General features: G+C 37.2%; 1 protein-coding gene across 1 annotated transcript in view; it reads right to left on the reverse strand.

Annotated features, from left to right (window-relative positions):
• The window catches only part of SYNE1 (spectrin repeat containing nuclear envelope protein 1), a 466,580-nt gene that overhangs the window by 263,769 nt on the left and 179,791 nt on the right, over positions 1-23,020 (reverse strand). Inside the window, exons 33-44 of the mRNA XM_061130284.1 lie at positions 21,636-21,786; positions 18,286-18,513; positions 17,807-17,905; positions 15,767-15,954; positions 15,246-15,369; positions 12,852-13,018; positions 10,253-10,406; positions 7,596-8,224; positions 4,857-5,036; positions 2,673-2,823; positions 2,201-2,359; positions 678-860 (exon numbers count right to left, since the gene is read on the reverse strand). Of these exons, the coding sequence (XP_060986267.1) occupies positions 678-860; positions 2,201-2,359; positions 2,673-2,823; positions 4,857-5,036; positions 7,596-8,224; positions 10,253-10,406; positions 12,852-13,018; positions 15,246-15,369; positions 15,767-15,954; positions 17,807-17,905; positions 18,286-18,513; positions 21,636-21,786 (2,413 nt within the window). The remainder of the gene's footprint in view (positions 1-677; positions 861-2,200; positions 2,360-2,672; positions 2,824-4,856; positions 5,037-7,595; positions 8,225-10,252; positions 10,407-12,851; positions 13,019-15,245; positions 15,370-15,766; positions 15,955-17,806; positions 17,906-18,285; positions 18,514-21,635; positions 21,787-23,020) is intronic.

Below are 23,020 nucleotides of genomic sequence, written 5' to 3' on the forward strand. Positions count from 1 at the left end.
TTCCATGGAAGCCTGTGACATTCCAGTCTCTACTTTTCTTCCATTTCTGAAAAGCCAATGGAAGAATCCAGCACCTAATATAGGTGGTCAGGGAGTGGTGTCTTTTCAGTTAACATTTTGTTTGAATGAAGAAAGAATACATAATAAATATTATTAGGTTCCAAACACTTTCCATTGGATTCTCTGATAGGAAGGTGCCATAATCTCAGAAGAATGGGACAAAATATAGATTCTATAAATCTTCACTAGTCTATTAATACTTTAAGTAGAAGAGCCCCAGTTAAGAAATGGTAAAGACACAAAAAAGAAAACGCCTCTCCTATCAGTAGTCTATTCAACACTGAAGTAAACATCAAAAGATAGTTAAGAGTTTTATTACACTCATATCTGCCTTGAAAGGAAGAATTAACTTTATTTTTCTCCCCAGTGGTCTGTTTTCTTTTTTAAAAAATTGAAGTACAGTTGATTTACAATGTCGCGTTAATTTCAAGTATACAGCAAGGTGATTCAGTTGTACATACATATGTATCTATTTTTTAGATTACTTTCTCATATAGATTATTACAAAATATGGAGTATAGTAGGTGTCTTGAAAGCGATTACAAAAGACACAATTTTTTTATATTCTGGTGAATGATGTACCATGAGCTCACATAGGAAGGTTATAATCATTTTACCTCAAATTCTTTCAGGAATTCTTCTGCTCTAAGGCTGTCATTCAGGTTGCTGATGCTTTCAGTCAGCTGTGGAACAGAATGGTTTGACCACCTGTCGATCTCATTTTTACTTGAAAGTACATCATCCCAGATAGACAGGCTTACCCTCAACCTGTCCATGTTCTCCTCAATCTTCTCTGATATCTGGGAAAGAAAATAAAGACCATATCATTAAATCCAAGGCTTTAAGACACTCTCTGGCCACTGAAGTAATAAATATGCCAATACGTCAATCCTATTCTGACAGAAAAGCAGTTTTACGAAAATTTTTTGTTGTTGTTTTTGTTGTTGTTATTACTTGTAATGCTGAGATATAAAAATGTGCATAATTAGACTTGGATACATTAATAGAATAAGTAAATACATAAGAGAGAAACCCACTCTGCATGGTTAAAGTATTACTGTTTAACAATCTTGTCATACTAAGAATGCCATTTTATTTTATTTTTAATTTTTTGGCCATGCCATGTGACATGCAGGATCTTAGTTCTCTCTAGTGATAGAACCCATGCCCCTTGTATTGGAAGTGCAGAGTCTTAACCCTGGGACCACCAGGGAAGTCCTAAGAATGCCATTGTTTAAAAGTGGAGGCAGATAAAGTTTTCCCAAGTCGCTAAATTATCTCATTATAATATGCAAATATCAATATCTAACTTCAGTAATTTAGCTTAAATGAGGGAATCCACTGTAACTTAAACTTATGAACCGAGATACTGAAATAACAGGGCAGGGGTAACAGAATCACAGGATTTATGCTCTGGTAAACAATGTAAAACATGTATAGATTGAGATGTAGAGCTCCCAAGAAATCAAGTATCTTCTTGTATATAACACAGGCACACAGTTAACAAATGACAGAGCAAGAACTGAAAGCCAAGGATGTAAATTCCAGTGTTTTTCAATGCACGATTACAGTCTTATTACTTTATTTTATATTACGGTTTAATATCCTGAAAGATGTTTATAAACTATTCTTCTATTTTACCCATGATCCCAGAGTGTGTAAAAGAAAAACAAAGTTATTAGTATGTTATGCTTGAAGCTATCACGTGAAATTCTAGAAAATCTGCCAGTAAGTTTTAACAAAACAAATAAATTTTTAACTATGTATAAATTCTATGTAAACTATTTTCCTTTAGAGCATGATTTTGAATTTACTATTAAAAGTTAACAATGAAAGTCACATTTCTAAATAATCCTTTGCCCAAAAATGTGATTGAAAAATGTAAATATTGAAATTATTCATCTTCCCCCGGTGGCTCAGCAGTAAAGAATCTGCGTGCAATGCAGGAGTCCTGGCTTCAGTCCCTGGGTTGGGAAGATCCTCTGGAGGAAGGCATGGCAACCCACTCCAGTATTCTTGCCTGGCGAATCCCATGGCCAGAGGAACCTGGTGGGCTACAATGCATAGGGTCACAGGGTCGGACACGACTGAAATGACCACACAGGCAAACTATTCATAGAATCGCAGGGGATGAGCTTACATCTAGCCATTTGTCCACTGTGCTTTCCATGTCTGTTTTCACCACGATGAAATCACCACTGTGGATTTTTTTCAGCTCAGACAGCAACTGTTTTCCTTTACTGGTAAAGTTATCCAAATCTTTCTGTTTATTACACATTTCGTTCTTGGCAGCTTCATGCTGTGGACATAAATGTTTCCTTAGTTAATAAAACAGCCAGTAATAAGCCAAGAATTTAGAATCATTTGCCTTTAAGAAATTTAATTTGTGGTTGACCTTATGCAGAAACCATTGATAATAATGAAAAATATATAATTTTCTCAAATTGCTAGGATCCTAGGATATAAGTATTCATAAAAAATAAAGATTGAGCTTGGCAGCATGAATTAGCTATCTCTAAATAACACTGTCAAGAGTCGAAAAGGGAATGCATTATGAATGAAAAACAAATCTACTAAGAAGTCTAAAAATAAAACACATTATCAATTATTACCTTTGATAAAGCCCACTTAAGGTCTTCCTGATCTTTTACAGTAGTTCTGGTTGCAATCACATTGCTGGCATTTTCTAGGACTTTTGTTATGGCTGACTTCAAATTCTGATGCTCTCTTATTAAATCAATAAGTCCACAGCACTGACCCTGGCTGTAATAATTAAGAAAACAGATCATTTATTGTCACATAGCAGCATAGGGAAGAGCTCCCTATGATCGACCTGATATATAACTGCATTGCTGTAATCTGATGAGTGCTGGAATGAAGGGAAAACCATATTTTTACTAATCTGAGGCCAAAAGCATTCTGGTCAGTCTGACAACTCTAGTGTCCAAAATGTTCTCCACGAATGAAGAATCCACACAACCATTAGCCATAGCCATTAAAACAAAGTCTGTTAAATTTTTAAAAATTTTTCTTCAAATGGACTTACTTACAAAACAGAATGAAACTCACAGAAAACGAACTTAAGGTTGCTGGGAGAAGGGACAGTTAGGGTGTTTGGGAAGGTCATGTACATACTGCTATATTCAAAACCGATAACCAGCAAGGACCTATTGTATAGCACATGGAACTCTACTCAATGTTAGGTGGCAGCCTGGATGCGAAGTGGGTTTGGGGAGAATGGATACATGTCCATGTATGGCTGAGTTCCTTCGCTATTCACCTGAAACTATCACAACATTGTTAATCTGCTATGCCCCAGTACAAAATAAAAATATTTAGGTTTGAAAAAAAGCTTATAGTCTACTAAAGAAATCAGACATCAATAAAATAATTCCAAAAAGTGAAGAAAAAAAAATCTGCTAATTAAAAAAAATTTTTCCATGATTTAACTACTTCATAGTTACATGTTGTAGGGAAGAAAACCCCCCTGCCTCCCTGCCACAAAATAAGACAAAAAAACAAAACAAAAAATACTGTTCAATAATTAAAGTTCACATGAGATTTTCTTTTCCATTTAAATCACGCAAATTTTCATTGACTATGAGTCCCCTGGGAATGGCTAAAATATGAAATAGCTTTTGTTTAAAAGACTAAAATGCCTTTGAGCAAACAACTCTTCATCCAGGTATTTTTCCAAAGAAAAAGGTGTGCACTAAGATTTGGGTACAATTCTATTCTTCACACCATTATTTATAATAGGAGAAAAATTAGAAATAACCCCAAAGTTAAAAATGGGCCAATAACTGAATAAATTGCAATACATTCTTGTAATTGAATACCATGCAACCTCTACCAAAGCACAATTTAGAGAATGTTTAATAACACAGAATAAAGTTTGTGCATCAGGATTATATTTTTTAAAGTCTACATTAATAGTCTACAGTATAATACAAAAATTATGTACACATAAAAAATAAATGTTTACAGATGCTTTTGTAGTAATTCAAACTGTGAAGATCCCAAATATCTATCAACTGGTGAAAAAATCAACTGCAGTACACTTAATAAATGGAATATCATTCAGCTGTTAAAAAAAAAGAATGCACTTTATGAATACACATCAGAATGTACTTGTGCTAAGTAAAAGAAGGTATTTAACCAAGTGTAGTAAAAACTGATATACACACGAAAAGTGAGCATGAATGTTTAGAGATGCTTTATTTATAATCATTCAAACTGAAAAGAATCCATTTATGTGTGATTCTAAGAAAGAAGACACTACAGAGACAGAAATCTGATCAGCAGTTGCCAGGGGTTGGAAGTGAGGAAGGGATTGATTACAATGAGACATGAGGGCATTTTTCAGGTGGTGTAACTCTTACCATTTGATAGTTGTGATATTTATACAACTATATGAGTTTGTTAAACTCCTATAGTTTAAGGGTATACACTTAGGGTGAATTTTACTGTATGTAAATCATACCTCAATTATAAACAAATATAACAAAACAAAAAAAGAAAATCAGTGGTTAAGACTCTCTTACTGGTACCCTGTAAACACTGACAATTCTTAATTCCAAGTATCAAATTTCACATGTAATTGCTGTCTCAAGAAAACTTCCCTCAGTAAAATTCTGTAGGACTAAATTTTTAATGTTATTAAAGAGACAACGAATACCTAAGATGGCAAAATATATTAAACTCTTGATCAGACCAACTCAAACTAACAGGCAATGGCCCAATGTCACAAAATAAATAGGAAGTTAAAAACAAAAACTGAGAAGTTTTTTACTTACTTTTCATGAATTAGTTTTTTGGTATCATCCCAGGTGACCTCTAAGCGGTTTATCTCCTTGTCAACCTCAGGTGCAAAGGCTACATCTTTCTGAGCAATTTGCTTAGCTTTATCTTTCAACCAACATAATTCATGCTCATGAGAATTCAACTCATCTTCTAACTGATTGAAGACTCTCAACCTGCAAATTAAAGTGTTATTTTACTATTAGTTTACTACAAGTGTTGAACTACTCTTTCCTTTCTGTAAATAAGGGCTTCCCCGGTGGCTCAGACAGTAAAGAATCCACCTGCAATGTAGAAGACCTGGGTTTGATCCCTGGGTTAGGAAGATCCTCTGGAGAAGGGATAGACTACCCACTCCAGTATTCTGGCCTGGAGAATTCCAAGGACAGAGGAGCCTCGCAGGCTACAGTCCATGGAGTCACAAAGAGTCGGACACAACTGAGTGACTTTCACTTCCATAAATAAAACATGCATATCAATAGCTAGAAAAGCTTTTAACACAGCAATTTATGTATATCAATGAATAAAGATGCTTTTACAGTTAATTTTGCATAATTCAGACTGTACTTTAGAAAACATTTGAAGTCATTTTTACCATTGACCTTCAAACTTCTATTAAGCTTGTATTCTTTTTCTATTTTCTTTTGATGATATAAGAATTTCAAGACCAGGACCAACATTTGAGGCAAAGTAGTTGAGTAATTATCACAAGGTCATTGGTAAGAAATTCTTCCATGCTGTGAGGTTCGATTCATATTAAAGTAATATTTAAAAATCACAGTCATTTCACTCAAAATAAAAATAGTTTTACTGAGCTCTACAATAAGTATGTTTTTAAAACCTCACCTATTTTTTTTTTTTAATTACCACTAGAAAGGGCTTTTTTGGTCTTTAATATTTGAGTATCTGTAAAAAGTGGCCACAGAGAGGCAGCCACTGACTCTTTTAGTTTTTGCAGTTTGGTATAGTGCTGAATGTGTGCATTATCCCATTTAATTCCCCAAAGTGGCCAGGAACAGGTATTATCAATAGCTCCATTTCATAAGAAGAGAGCTGATTTGTTCAAGGTCACCCAGTGACACCTAGGCATGGTATGATTGGTATTTAAAAAATAATCTAGTCCAGGCAACATTTTCCATAAACTCTGTACAACTTTGGTAAGTTTAGCATTGTGTGTACTGAGGTGGCCCTTGAACACAACCCAGGGCAACTTCAGCAATTTTAGGATCTCCTGATCAGCTTGGCCTGAGCAGGCTAGGGAGGGCCATGCAGCACCAATCCTATTGCACATTTCCTGGGTGAACTCTTGGCTCCTTTGTCACACTTGACTCTTCCTTCTATCCCTACTTTGGAGGTCATTTTTCCTTCCCAGATCTTATTTCTTTTTGTAAATTTGTTGTTAAACTAGTCAGATAGCTTATTGCCCATTCGGAATATAACCTCAGGAGTCATTATCACCTAACCAACGCCTTTAGCTTAATGTTTGATTCTGGTTAAAAGGAAGCAAATGACAATGATCTTGACAGGGTCAATCTAATCCTTATCAATTATGGATGTCTTGGTATGACTCACCCCTGCTGTTTCTTTGTCCCCTGAAAAAATGGAAGAGAAAGTGATGCTGAGATGAGTGGGGAGAATTTCTAGTAAGAAGGAAAAATAGGATTGCAAGGAAGGCTACAGTAAAATATTACTTAGAAAATTTACTGCAGAAACATATCTTTGACCTCTTAGCGTCTCTATTAAACTTTCCTGACAAAACAACCAACTTTGCTTAAACCTACTTCTCTGCCTTCTCCACACTTCTAAGCAAACTGTTAAAAGTAGTTGGGGAGAACCACTCTGCCAGGCTGATTGGTTCCACTTTAAGTGAATGAATATAAATCTCAAATGGCAGCATATCATTTACCAAGTGCCAGAGGCTTCCTTTCCATTTCTCACTGCATTTTCTACCCACAGTTTCCTATCACTCACTGTCAACTAATGAACTCACTCCAGTACTTTCTCAGAGGCTAGAAGCCACTGGGAAAAATTCCCTCATATTTTACCACCAGAAATACAAATCCATTTCACTTCCTTTCTCCTCAGCTTGTCATTCTTGCTAAAGAAGATGGGTCCTTTCTTCTATTAGCTAAAAACTGCTTAAAAATAGATAACATCATCAATATACTCTATTGTAAATAAGATCTCAAAATGGCTTATATATAACTCTTAGGAAAGTCCTTAAGGAAAACAAAGAAATTTTAGTACTTCTTAAGTGTTAAAATAGTCATTAATTTTATCCTGTGGTGGCTAAGCTGGTAAAGAATCTGCATGCAATTCGAGAGACCTCAGTTTGATCCCCGGGTTGGGAAGATCCTCTGGAGAAGGGAATGGATACCCACTCCAGTACTCTTGCCTGCAGAATTCCATGGACAGAGGAGCCTGACAGGCTACAGTCCATAAGGTTGCAAAGAGTCAGACACGACTGAGTGACTTTCATTCACTCATTCACATATACGCAAGCCCTGTGGCATGTGGGAATCTTAGTTCCCTGACCAGGGATCAAACCTGTGCCCCCTGCAGTGGAAGTGTAGAGTCTTAACCACTGGACCACCAGGGAAGTCCCCTCAGAATATTTTAGAAACAAGTAACTAAACATGGTACTATTATAGTTTTGCACAAGAGTGAATTCCAGAACAAATGAAAAGCAACGGAATTAACTCTTGGCAACCGGCTTCCAGGCAGTCGCCGTTCACCTCTGTTGAAGTGCTTGTCGGGTTAGATCTTTCAACCGCTCTTTGTCAGTCCTTTCTTCAATGTCCTCGATGCTTTTCAGCAGCTCCTCTTTCTGATCTCGGAAGGCCTTCTTCAATACCGCCAGGGCATCCGCCTCACTCTGCTTGGTTCCCAGAAGGTTCTGGATCCTCTCTAACTCCACGCTGAGGTGATCCGCGGTGGCTCTGCAGGACGTTCTCTGCTCAGAACCTCCGCTCTTGAGATGGTACTGGGCTTTGGTAAGAAGGCCGTCGAGACTGATGGCAGCAGATTCTAGTGTTTTCACATTTCGAATAGCATTGTTTAGGTCCCTTTCTAATAAGTCGGACTGTTTTTTATTCATACTGTGGGTTGCTTCCACTGTTTGCCTCAGTTGGTGGAGACTCTCGGACAGAGAGGCATGGCTCTGTAGGAATTGGGCCAGCTGGCACAGGGCACGCTGCCGCCTCTCCACGACCTGGCTGGCCTCCTCAAACAGCTGCAAGCAGTCCTCCGCCTTGCCCTGGAGGAGGTGAAGGTCCTCGGCACGGCCCAGGGCACCCAGCTTCGCCAGGTGACCCTGCAGACTCTGCAGTTCTCCCTTTTTGCTCTCTACTTCTGCCGCATGGTCCTGAAAGAGCAGAGAGAGCTAGTGATTTCCCAGATGCAGTGCTTAACCCACCCAGATACAGATTTGTGATGTCAAGACACATTTTAAATGCAACGGATGGCATAGTACTTAAAAGTCAACTACAGTGAATCTTGTAGAAACATTCTTAAAATTTCTCCTGTTTTGCTTCTCTATATGTTTCACATAAAACACAACTCTCCTTTGGAAATAATTCATTCCACGGAAAATAATTACTCCATGGACAGGAATAGTTAAAAGAAATTATATATGGGTTTCCCAGGTAGTTCAGTGGTAAATAATCTGCCTGTCAATGGAGGAGTCATGGGTTCAATCCCAGAGTAGGGAAGATCCTCTGGAGAAGGAAATGTCAACCCTCACCAGTATTCTTGCCTGGGAAATACCATGAACAGAGGAGCCTGGTGGGCTGCAGTCCATGGGGTCACAAAAAAGTCCTACATGACTTAGCGTCTAAACAACAACAAATATATATGTGTGTATGTATATAAATACATCATACATATATACTTTTAAAATCATCCAAATTTTCAATTTTTTTTAACTATACATGCATGCCACATGCTAAGTCACTTCAGCCATATCTGACCCTTTGCAACCCCATGGACTGGAGCCTGACAGATTTCTCTGCCCATGGGATTCTTCAGACAAGAATACTGGAGTGGGTGCCATGCCCTCCTCCATGGGATCTTCCTGACCCAGGGATTGAACCCATGCCGCTTAGGTCTCCTGCATTGGCAGGTGGGTTCTTTACCACTATCACCACCTGGGAAGCTATTTACCTATACATATATATGCAGAATATAACTAAAATATTTACAGAATTAGCTCTACTTTAGAATTAATTCATTAGATTTTATTTAGAATTACTAATTTATGGAATTAGCTCTATGATCTATGATTCATGTTATATTAGGTTGGCCAAAAAGTTCACTCAGGTTTTCCCATAATGAACTTTTTGGCCAACACTTTAAATTTACATTTTATATATTATAATAATTCATTTATATGCAAATTATAATATTTCTATATTAGAGCTAAGCACTATTATGTATAACACATATATTTACATTTTACATATTATAGTAATATATTTATATACAAATTATAGTATTTATAATTATAATTAGAGCTAATATCAACAATTTATAGGGAAGGAGTATAGGAATAGATGAACATTAACACCTGTTCTCCTTAGCTTGACTGCTAAACTTTCGAGGGCTTCTTTGAGCATTTACACTAGAAAATATACAAATTCCCTCTCTGCCCCTTTGTGAGATAAGTATTTTTAAAGCCTCTGGCCAATTTTACAACTCAGAATATCTTCTCAGGGACTGGGGGAGCCATTTCTTTGAAATGTAAATCATTAAGGAAGATAGCACCTCTGTCTTGTAACAGGAAGATACCATAAAGTACTTTTCCTTCAGGTACAACCAATTAGCAAATCCAGCATAGAGTTAGCACTCAGCAAATATTAAATGTTTTATTACTAAATGTTGTTATAAACTTATTATATAGCTTATGTCCAACTATCCCAGTTCTTGATGGTCAGAATCTTATTAAATATTTTATTTTTTGATGCCTCAACAGCTGTTTTACATAAATTATTAATAAGGAAAATAAATCATGAATTTTAAATAACTTTCAAGCTAAAGGGTAATTCAGAAAAACTCTATCATTAAAGCATCAGAATTCAGTGTTAGTTTTCAGCACTGTAACAAAGCAAACTAGAAGCTTAAAAATGAACATTTTCATATCATTCACTCTAGAAATCATTTGCTCTACTTTGAAGGAGCAGTCTCTTAAAGTGGTTGCCTCTTTTATCTGAAGTGGCTTTATGTGTTTAATTTGTCTGCATCACATGTTGTCTGGACCCATATACTCAATTATTAAAACATTTGCATATTAATAAGAAGTTAAATTGTTGCCAAGTGTTCTTTAATATTGCATCCCTTTATAATTCAAGAACTCTATTTTATGAATAAATTCTTCTTCAATCTTAACACACTTTACCTTGTGCCGTGTAAGAGCTGCTTGATGGTCCATTACACTTATCTCAGAAGTAGTTTGTAACTCACTGAGGAACAGCTTAATCCAGACAGAGAAGGAAAGCAGCAGTTCATCAAATTGCTGGTGTTCGGCGACCACAGACTGAAGGAAGTTAATCCTAAGTACAGAAAAGTGTTAACATTAAAATGCCCCGCATCTGGACAGAAAAAATTAATGACATGTTTCTAATCAAGGGCAAAAGGAATGCTGTCATACATGGCCAGATCAGAACTCTTGATGTTTTCTACTTCTCAAGCCCCATTTCTCTCCCACTTTTCCCCATCTCAGTTAACGTCCCCACTATCCACCCAGATGATTCTATGAGTCACTCTTCACCCCCTTGTCGCTTTACCACCACGTCTGATCTGTGTTGATCTTGCCAGCACGCCGTCACGGTATGTTCTGTGCTCTTCTCTCCATTTCTACACCCTGGCCTAAATCTCTTCATCTCTTGCCTCTACCAGCCGCCCTCACCAGCCTCCTTCCTGCCACTGAGGCCTCCCTACTGTCCACTCTATAGGTAACAGAACATCCCCTGCCAAGCTTAAACATGGGGGCAATTTGCTGTCGCACATAAGAAGGCAAAACTCCAAGGCTCCTTACTGTGGTCTGCAAGGGATCCCAGGAAATCAGCTTCTCTGACCTCATCTGATACAGCGCTGCCCCATGCTTCACTCATCTCTGTTTCCTCAATATCCCGGCTCATTCCTGCCTAAGAGCCTCTGCCCTTTTGCTCCCTCTGCCTGTATGCTTTGCCCCCAAGTACCGCATATACATAGTACACTCATAACTTAATCTGATGTCAAGTCCCCTGAGAGGCTTTGCTTGGCCACCCAGTCTACGGCCCCTCCCATGTCATCCTATTTTGTTGTCCTCATATTACTGAACACCACTTGAAATGGGTTCATTCTCTTGATTAATGATCTATTTATCTTCCCCCTCACCCAGTAAGACATAGGTCTTACTTTGCTTACTGCTATAAACTCAGGACCTAGAAAAGTACCTGGGATAGGGTCAGGGATCAATCATTGCTTGTGTAATGAATGAATTAGATCGACAAACAATAGGTGATCTGAGTTCAGAGCCCAAGGATAACACCTTAGGACTTCCATAGTGGTGCAGTGGATAATTTGCCTGCCAATGCAGGGGACATGCTTTCGATCCCTGGTCCGAGACAATTCCATCTGCTGTGAAGCAACTAAGTCTGTGCGCCACGGCTACTGGGCCTGAGCTCAAGAGCCCAAGAGCCACAACAAGAGAAGCTGCTGCAGTGAGAAGACCGCACACCGCATCTGGAGAGTAGCCCCGGCTCACTGCAACCAGAGAAAAGCCCTCGGGCGACAGTGAACATCCAGTGCAACCAAAATTAAGTAACGAACTAATTAAAAAAGAATAACACCTTAATAAAGTATATTTGTTACAATGGCTCATATCCAAAGTTCAACTCTTTAAATAGACTTTCATGCTTTAATCCTTACAAAATTTTCTACATGTTATCTTTACATGCATAGATTATACTTCGATTGCTTTCATATATTTGTATCATTTTTAAAATCCTTTACTTTTTCTCTGGGAGGGAGGTGGAGGGCAGATCCTCCTGTATTTTGTAGAAAGTTACTCATCTTTCAAGAGTTTGGCACCAAAAACCTTTCGTCAGCCTTTCATGAACCCATTCAAATGTCCTTTCTCTTGGCTTCTGTAATATCCTCTGCTCCCCTCTCATTGGGTTTCTTGTTATTCCCACACTGATCTATAAAATACTTGCCCTCAGGTTTTACTTATTTTTATGGTTTCAGTGTCTGATATGTTGTCTCATACTCCACAGGTACCCAATAAACATTTGCTAATTGAATATATGAATGAATAGACAATGGATCAAATACAAGCCCCACAGAAGTAAAGAGCGGAACTCTGTTTACATTGCTAACCTCAGCACATAGAAAAGTGCACTACTCATTAAAACTCAGTAAATATTTGCTGAAAAAATAAATTAAAAATTGACTGAAAATTGACTAAAAAGTTTAATTGCTTTTTTCAGGATTACATGGATAATCAATACCAATTTAAGACAAAACCTTGTTTTCTGGCATATTAAAAATATGTAGTTGTCAATGTTAACCATCCAGTCAATTAAGATTTAATCCATGTTTGTCTCCTTTTAATATGATAATAATAATTTTCCTGTTCTCTATAACACTGGAATGAAATGGGAAAAATACATATCCTCTGTTGAGAAATATCATGTGAGGTAAAGTTTTATTTACCATTTTTCTCCTATATATAAACAACTTGAGCAATAACAATCAAAACATGAGTAATCCTACATTCTTTAGTATCATTCAACTAATTTGATCATTTGCCTTGATTGCAAGACTAAAATTTTGAATTGAGGGTCATCTGAAATACTAGTTTTAAGCACTTTGATTTATAAATGATGATTAGTTTTCTTCTCTTTATGCTCAAATAATGGGGTTAAGTAAGAGTAAACAAAACTAAGCTTTCTTAATTTATATGCTCACTCTTTTAAAAAATGAGCAATACTAGAAGTTTTTTGAAACCCAACCTTTTGCTTATTATCTGGGGCAAATCTCTCCATCTCTCATCCAAATGTTCCAACTGTAGTTTCATCATTTTCACATCATCTCTGGAGGCCACTGAGAAGAGGGATTCCTTTAGCTGCAATAGGTTGCTGTAGATGGAAGCCTGGGCCACAACTTCATTTTGCAGCACCTGAGAAAAACAGAATGGATTACAGATCTCATCCTAACAAGACTGACCGGGAAGGACCACATGACAGGTAGTTGTGGTCCAACAGCTTTGTGTTCTTGCAAAATGGAGGTCATTAGGATCAGGCTAAGAAGAATTTTTATCCCTTGATTTAGAATTGGATCCACTTAACCTCTAATGCACGGCTTCTCAGGTGACTCAGGGGTAAAGAATCTATGTGCCAATGCAGGAGACACAGGAGACAGGGGTTAGATCCCTGGGTTGGGAAAATCCCCTGGAGAAGGACATGGCAACCCACTCCAGTATTCTTGCCTGGAAAATCCCGTGGATAGAGGAGCCTGGCAGGCTACAGCCCATGGGGTCCCAAAGAGTCGGACACAACTCGGCGAATGAGCACACACAGCACAACCTCTAATGCAATGTTAAAAATGCTTCTGAAACCTGAATTAACTTTCCAACAGTCTGAGTTATATTAAGTTAGGCAAATTTAGAAGCTGTAGAATTTCTTTCAGAATAAAGAAACTGAGTAGGGGAAAAGAATCAAAGAATAACTACTGCTGAAGAGAAACAATGCATATCTAAGAATGGAGACGTGCATTTCTAGGAACTGGGAACACAATGTGTCTCTGGGTTTAGAGATGACATTAGGGCAAAGCAGGGAGCTTAAAGGCTCTTCATTTTACTTTCATACAACAGAACAGGAAGCACTATACAGCATGGCACATAGATGATGCTCTTTCCCCTTTGTAGGGAGGTCACATGTGTGATAAAAGCAAAATTGCTAAAGGTATCAGAGGAAGGACTGCCTACGGAAGCCAGGTAAGATAACAAAGCAGAATCTGAGCAAGATGAAGGACACGAGGCCAGGAGGTCGGAACGTACAAGGAAGGTTCAGACTGGGGCAGGGAGCAGCTTAGCTAACACAGTTCCTGGATGTGTGCCTGCAGCCCCCTTTGTGGTTCTCTAACTTGCATAGACCTGTTTTCCATTTAGAGACACATAAGAACACATTTTGATATGGGCAGATAATTTTATGAACAGGAGCAATGGCTTCCCCTCCTAGGACTCCCCACACTCTATTTGTAAGAAGATAAACACAAGTTTGTGGATTGCAGATTGCCCTTTATCCTCAGACAGGACAGTCACTGGAGATGTCTGAGCAGGGACTTTAGGGGAGATTAATGCAGAACTACTGCATTAATAAACTGTGTTTAATAAACTAGAAAGGCAGGAGAATCAAGAGTACAGGAAACTCTCAAATTTAAAGTAGGAGAACATCTGAAGTTGGGAGAATAGGACCAGAAGCTACAGATGTGCACTGATGGAGTTTTTAGAGAAGAAATTATGAAAAGTAAAAGAATCCATTTTCCTCTTAAGTGTTTTACAAAAGGGGAAGGGAGAAAGTTGGCGTGCAAATCTGTTACACAATAAATCTCTTTGTTGAAGCAATTTTGCTTGTCGAATTTTCTGGCGCAGATAGCATCACTTAAAGCAAGTTAATCTCCAGAAATCAGTAGCATTGTCTGTAGTTTCAATAATACTGAGAGATTCTTTAAAGTTTAAAAAGTTGGCTTCTTAAAGGATGTAATAAGCTAGAATTCTTTGTCTTTCTACCTCCTGTACTTTGCTTATTCACTTTTTGGTGTCTTGCTTGAAAATAATCACTATTGTGACTTCTTTCTACATTGTATTCTTTCTCTCTCTCTTTTTTTTTTTTTGCTCAAAAAAATAACTTATCCCAAATTTATACAAATACAAAAGTAGAAAGACTATAGCTATTACCCAACTTCAAAAACTATTCACTGAGGGATTTCCCTGGCATTCCAGTGGTTAAGACCCTGGGTTTCCATTGCAGGGCGCAGGGGTTTGATCCCGGCTGGGGAACTAAGATCCCACATGCTGTGCAGTGCAGACAGAAAAAAAAAAAATTACTCACTGAGAGTCAACCTTGTTTCATCTATGTTTCTACCCATTTCTCCTTCAACTCCCCTGCCAGAGAATCTATATTCAAGTGCCAGACATTATGCTACAGGATTTTCTAATATATTGTGGAAACTGATCATCACAAAGTTCACCGTGACTTTGTCTTTGAGGTCAGTGCAGTTCTCCTCTTCAGGATCACGAAATGAAAAGAAGTTAAGTTGGAGAGAAGGTTTGGTTCTTGATTTTGCTTTTACAATGCAACTATGACAAAGAGCATTTCCTTCTCCTCACGCTTCCTTGAACTTGCCTGTATTGACTGAAGTTCACTCTCCACCTTGACTCTGTCCGCAGAAATGTCAGCTTCTGGTGAACTGGCTATAACTTCACACCGCTCTAACCAAGTCAAAAAGGTCGACAGTTCTTTCTCTAGCCTACGGAAAGCAGAGATAAGAAACAAAGTCTTGAGAAATTATCATACTCGAAAACTAACCCTTTCTGAAGTCAGGGAGTTCAACAGTAACCATGATAAACACCACAGTGTTGGGTTGTCTTTTTCTGGGTGTGAACATCCAAAAACTCTTCTGGTGTTTGTGTGTGAACTCGCCCATGTGCTTAGATCTGTGCCATGTGTGAAGACAGACATGCATCCTTCCCACAACTAGGGGACTTCATCTTATAATGAAGATCACTGTCTTCCCGTGGTAGGCACACGAGTTGAGGAGTTTTACATGTGGGATAATTGCTTCTCATCCCTCAGCGTTCAGAATTTTCCACTAAAGAGTAGCTATTGATACCCTGGCTGCCAACGGGAGAAGGAAGGCCGCTCACCTCTGCCAGCAGGACAGCAGCTTCTCCAGCTCTCTCTGTCTCTCCTTCGCCCGACCCAGCAAACCCTCATAGCTCCGTTGCATGGTTGCAGCCTCCTGGATGGAGGAGTCTCTGTTGGATACCTTCCGGGCGCTGGCTGACAGGGCAGCCACCGTGCTGGTCAGCGATTCCAGGGCCTGACAGAGATCCTGATGCGAGGGCCAAAGAGTGCCATCAAGTCCCAGCATCAGGAAAGGAGACCCACATTTTCCCTTGAGACCGGTGATCACCAAACATTTCCCCAATGTCACAATAAGCAGTCGTGGTACTAAAAAATGTCTCTGTGTGCGATTTTCAGCAAGACAGAGTGACAATTACTTCATAAATGCAGAATTCAAAGATGAGAATGGAAACTATTCCCTAGATAAGAAATTGTCCCTGTTTATTGGGATAATTTTAACTTTCGCTTAAGGATTTAGGTAATATATGAAAATTGTTATTCATGTTATAGCACAAGTATTTAAAAATACTATTCCTGATTTACAAGAGCTTCATGTAACATGCTGTAATTTTATTTTAAAATATCTATGGGAAGTTATGACTGACATAGCTGATGCCAAGAATCCATGATAACAACAATGAGGGTAGCTGAGAATGTGGCAGGCACTGTGTTCTGCACGTTACATACATTAACTCATTTACTCTTCAGAAGAACCCTAAGAGGTATGCTCTTTCGTTAGCCCCCATTTTATAGCTCAAAAAGTCAAGACAGAGGAAAACAACTTGGTTTAGGAAAATCCAATGTTGAAAAAAAAAAGCATTATTCTTTCTGGCACTCAATTGTTAATTTAGTTGCCTATTAAAACAATTCCATCCAATCCAATTTTCCTACTTTTCCTCATTTGGGGGTTATTTCTTAAAAAAATGTATAAGTAACAAAATAATGCACTTCTTACCATAAAAATTCAAGTGATAGAAATTCCACTTGCCCTTTCAGTTGTGCTTTTGTCAACTGTTTGTTATTATTGCATCCCCTTCTCTGCATTTATATATATGTTTCCATGCATGTATGCATGATAGGGATTATATGTGTATATATATACGTGCTACATATATATACACACATATATTTATTTGTTGGACATGAATTTGAGCAAAGTCTGGGAGACAGTGAAGGACAGAAGAGCCTGGGGTGCTGCAATCTGTGAGGTCACAAAGAGTCACACATGACTTAGCGACTGAACAACAACCACAGCATATTTTGTGTATTAATTAACACACTTCTTTTGAGTATTTCTTTGCCCATGTTCCCTTGTGTTGCTCCTTCCTCTAAATTCTGCCAGAAGCATCTGTTGCTTTGCAACATATCTCACAGTGGTTGGGATTCCCCAGTGGCTCAGACTGTAAAGAGTCTGCTTGCAGTGCAGGAGACCCAGGTTTGATCCCTGGGTAGGGAAGACTCCCCTGGGAAAGGAAATGGCAACCCACTCCAGTATTCCTGCCTGGAAACTCCCATGAATGGAGGAGCTTGGAAGGCTATAGTTCATGGGGTCGCAAAGAGTCAGACATGACTGGACAACTTCACTTTCACAGTGGTTACCAGTTCAGGGACCAGACCAAAAAAGCTAGCCATTGAGGAAAAGATCAGTGAGTACATAGTCTTTGCACATCTGACTGTAGTGGGTTAAAATCTGAAATCTGTTATGCAAATATATACATATATTTTTCTGCACATTTCATTTTTTATAATGTTGGCAAGAGGTAACAGGATTTATTAAAGCTATAAATCCTGTTTACAGGAAAAAGCTACATGTTTTAATTACGAGAGAAATATATCTTAATTGACTACTTTTTAATATAGATTTTTAATGAAAATTTGTTTGTACAGTTATATTTCTTGTGTTACATGAAGTGAATATTTTTGATCATATTATTCCTCAAGTAACATAAAATTTTTTTCAAATATAACTGTCATAAAAATATTTACTGTTTTCTTTTCAAACAGGAATTATCACATTTCTGAGCAGATAAATAAGAAGAAATGCTGAAACATGCTATTACCATATGTTCTTGGAGAACTTTGTATGTTTCTGTAGCTGAAGAACATATTTTAACTGGATCAGCAAGTTTATCTTCAAATTCAGACACAGACTGCTGGATCTAAAACATTGGTAAAATATGAAAATATGTTGGGGAAGACATACATCAAGGCAGAAAAGGTTACTGGGGAAACAGCATGCTTATTTCTTTGGGATAACTTTCAACGTGATGATAAAATAAATTTTTAAGAATCACAAAATCAATGTATCCCACTATTTGAAAGAAATGTAATTGTCATAATATCTTTCTGAACACAATATATAATGACAGTTTTATATTCCCCCCAAAAAGGTTACATACAAATTATAAACTCAATCATCACTGACAGCTTGGTAAGGAATTGGCAAATTGTGTCTTTTTCCCTTATTCCTTTATTTCTGGGTGATTTATAAAATGCAATGTGAAATAGGTAACTTTAGCAGGCATGGGCCAATTCTTACCTTTTTAAGATTCTCTTCAAACTTCTTCTGCTGAGATAAATGTCCCAGGATTATTCCTTGCAGACTCTGTGCATATTCTCGGAGCTCTTCCCAGTATCTTCTTATTTGTGTTAACTTGGCTTTGATGCGAGCAGATTCTCCAGTGGTAATAAACTGAGCAAAAGACTGAGCTTCTTCTTCTAGTCCTGTAATGCTGCTGATCTTACTTTCTATTTCCTTAATCATGACCTAATATTTAAAACAAGAAAAATGACAAGGTAGGCTGAGCAAGCTTGCCTTGAAATGATACAATCATCTGCAGAGAGAAAATCAGCAAAATTTTCCTTGACTGGCATTTCAACATATTTGCACCATTGTAGAGCAGCTACAAACACACACCATGGGTTTCCCGACCTTGTTCGGGAAGGATAGGTACACCCTGATGGTGGCCATGCTTGCTGGATGGAGAGTAAGAAATATCCACCCTGCTTGAAGTGAAGGAAGCAGGAACATGTCCCAGGAACTCTTAACTGTCTGTTTGAATATACACAGAGTTCTCTTCTTATCCTGTGAGTCAAAGAGTTTTGACCAACTGGCCTGGGAAGCAGTATGTTCCCAAACTCAAAGGAATGCTAATATTGACATACATTTAATTTTCCTAGAATGTAGTTTAGTTTTTCATATGTTACCAAACTAAAATATTTTCTGATTCTGCTCCTACTTAAACCCAGTCTTCTAAAGTTTACCTACTAATCTTTATGCCAATGATGTCCAAATTCGGAGTATATTAGGGTCACTGGCCCCACCCTCAGGGACTCAGACTCACTGGGTCTAAGGTGGGGCCCCCTTTGCATCTGTACAACATCTCGGGTGATACACCACTGCTGACCCAGGGAATCCACTCTGGGAATCACTGCTTTATTCACTAGCTATGGACTTGATGGTCAAGAACCTACAGACTATGATATCTGTTTGGGGCACGAGGGCATTTTATCTATGAGTCAGCACAGGAAAAGGACTGAAAACTGCTAAAGAATAGAGTGTGTGTGTGTGTGTATGCGTGTGTGTGTGTGTTGGGGACAGAAGTTTCTTATAAACATAGATGTTTATTTATGTATAAGAGAAAAACTATTTCTCTGAGAAAAAAATCCAAATAATTCTATCAAAATAAAGCCAAAAATCCAGACAAAGTTCAGGGCCAAATAGTTTAAATAGAAAATACTGTTACCCCAGAAAAATATATGACTTCTGTCCAGGTGAAGCAACAGAGTAAGAAATAACTTCTGTCTAGATAAGACAGTCAGAAATAACTGGCATCAGATTAGTGCCAGGGATACATCATTTATTTGTTTGTATTTTTATGTTTGTGACTAAAGTGATATAGCTAATGAATGCTTATTGTTTGAGCATTGATACAATTTTTCTTTGTTTTGCTGTCTTCTAAGATAATTTTTCTGGAAAAGTTACTCAAAAATTCAACAAATATATTTTGAGTTTTTTATGTGCTAATAGTTGTACTAGGCTCTTCCAACACCTTAGTGAAATAATCTTAGTTAACATCAAAATTTTTAGTTTTCAGCATAATACATGCCATTATCAAATTCATAGATGCTAACTATATAATTATATTGCTGGGTTGTGGCAGAAAAATTCCAGTCCAAGAAGAGAAGATGGAAAATGAACCCAGTGAATGTTCTTATCATTTTTGAGTTATCAATTAGGAATGAATAAGAAATTAGTCAATCTGGAACAGCATATAATAAAGAACAAAAATGAGATTATAGATATCTTCATGGTAACATGCAAATGCGTTATTAATTTTAATCCTAAAACTGTTTTAAAGTGAAAATACTATGACAAGTGTTAACATATTTTGAATATTTCCTATAACCCAGTCTTCTGTTTGGAAATAGAACATGAACTTATGAGACCCAATTCCACTGTACAATGAATTCAACTCTTATCTTTGCTTATTTCTAGCAAATATGTTTTTTCCCTGTTATTCCTATTTATTTTTAGATAGTTTTCAAAGTGCCATATCAGAATATTAAAGTGTATTTCCAGCCTGATGGCATGGCAATCCACAATTGAATGCTTATACACTTAAAAATAAAATACGTGATTATTTTGTTTCTTAAAGAGTAACAATGTGATACTTTCGATTACTGATGCAGTTCAGAAGTTGTGGAATTAAGGTTTAAAAAATAGAAAAGTGACTTTATAGAAAAAATAAACAAGTTAAAAGGGTTTATGTCAAAGTTTTTTGAAAGAAAAATTTTGAGATGAAACTATTTAAATGGACTATTGTTTATTTCCTTAGAATTTAGTGAAAATGATTAAATGGCAACTTTACAGTTTTAAAAATTAAACATATTTCTTGGATATTCCTTAATGGCTGGGTATCTGTTTTTCCTAGTCTATCACACAGGACGTAAGCTAGACTGCAGACACCAAACTCCGTGTACCCTTGACTGCTGAAGATGTTTGATACGCAATCTGTCCCGCATGTAATCTTAGCTAAACCATATTGCACCTCCCACCATGCACATGGCAATGAATTCTTCTGAGTCATAATGTGAAACGTTCCCTCACCTTATTATTCATTTTACTATATTTAATCGAATGAAATGGCAGAGGGTTTTCCCATTCCAAAAAAATGAGCTGAGACAGAAAAAGAAGTGGCTGGAGTTTGAAAATGTGTTGTGTAAAAATAGCACAGAAGAAAGAGAAATGAACACTCAGAATTCATTTCTTTCAGCTCATTTTTTTCGTATGCTATTTGAATGAAGTGGATGATGATAGTCTAAACATGTGGTAATTTGAGAACTGTGGGATAGCATATCAGAACATCTCGGTCCACGCCCCCAAAGGTGTCATAAATGCCAGCCTTAGAGCAAAGGAATCTGATTGCTTCACCTAAAGAAAGCAATTTCTTGAACCCTTCTTTGTGGTTGGTGAGGGTAAATGCTACTAATACTTAAGCTAGATATTTAGACTAGTTCTTACAAAGTAAGGTTGTAGATGATGAATATATTTCATGGCATATAAATCCATCAACAGGGGACTCTAATGGCGCTAATTCAAAATCAAGGAAAAGAATAATGTAACCATAAAAACATTTTAATGATATTGCACACAAGAATGACTTTGAAAGCATAAGTCAGTCAGTATTAATACATAATTCCATCTATTAAGCGTTGCCCGGTATCAGTCAAGACCTCTTAGCTCGGCATTTTGTGTGAATTTAATTTTAATAGAGTCACATAGCAATGAAAGATTTGTCCTGGGGTCATATAGCATTTGATGAAACGTAAGAAAGGTGTTCTTAAAAGCTAGAGATGGATTATAAATGTAACTTGTGAGCAGGTCACCTTAATTTGGTTGATTTGTGTGTCCATGGCAGATGATGACGTCTCCAAGGCATTGAGTTCTTTTTCTTTCTCAGTTATCCAGACGGACAGGGCCTCAAAGTTAGTGCCAAAATGATCCCACTTGTTTTTCACCATTTCCATGGTTTTAATACTAAAATTAACCAAATTAAGTAAATAAAATGCAGTATTTTAATAGAGAAAAATACATTTCCCTTTAAATCACCAAGTGAAAGGATAGTGAAGACATTTGTGACCACATTGAAGCTGAAACTATTAGAACAGGGGGAAAAAAATGCACCTTTGACCTGAATTAGTCAGTCCTCAAGTCTTCCTGTCTCCTCTGAGAATGAGGTAGCACTACTCTATATTATGAACAGAACTGTGCTTTGAAGAAAATACTGCTGGGTTCAAATGGTTTGAATCCAGGTATAATCTAGTTAAACACTGCACGTGACCAGTAGTTGCCAAGGCTTATTTTAGTAAATTGCCCGCCTTGATTACAGTGCACATAATGTTTTTAACAGTCCCACTTTTGCCAACATGGTCCTTTTGCTCTTAGAGGAGAGATGTTTAGTGATGCTTTATACTCAAAGATCTTTCTGAAATACATCTCTATGAATCAAGATAGAGCTTGTAGTCTGAATCCCATGCTGTCATGCAGGAAACTGTTTCTATTATTAGAGTGAAGCCTGCAATCCATTATCTATCACAATTTCAGCTATTCTTAGAGTCTGGATGATCTTGATTCCAAAAGACTTTATAAATTCTTGTACATGAGCACCCTAACTGCTTTTAGACAACTTGGGCTTTATTTGTAATAAATCTAGTGAATAAAATTTCAACTATAGGTTCCCAGTTTGTATTAATTATGTATATATAACCATGTGGCAGTTATACATATCTACCACAAGAGATTATGGCTTTAAGTCTAGAAAAAGACTAGGAAACTAAGAGGATATCATTGAACTATTAAGTCCTTGGGTTAAAAAAAAGAATCTCCCTGTTTACCAAAAGGCACTTGAAGACATCAAGGAAGATACAATGGCATCAATGATTGTCAAATTCAATAATATTGCAATCTCAAATGTATACCCTGGATATACCTATGTTCTCATTAGCACAGGTAATGCAAGCTATATTATATTGCAACTTTTTAATGAAATACAGATTCAAAAGGATATTTCTAATATAGATAGATGTAGTTTTCTTTCTAATAAACTGTTTTACTATTTCTACCCAATAGATAATATTAAAGTTTTAAGTCATAATTTGTTTTAAATAAATTATTTAACAAATTTTAAAGTTTAGATAAATGTACAACATTAATTTTAAGATATTCATGGTATTAAAAACAAATTTTGCATTTTAAACCCATCTTAGAAATT

The sequence above is a fragment of the Dama dama genome, chromosome 26 (assembly GCF_033118175.1).
Source record: "Dama dama isolate Ldn47 chromosome 26, ASM3311817v1, whole genome shotgun sequence".
Classification (NCBI taxonomy): domain Eukaryota; kingdom Metazoa; phylum Chordata; class Mammalia; order Artiodactyla; family Cervidae; genus Dama; species Dama dama.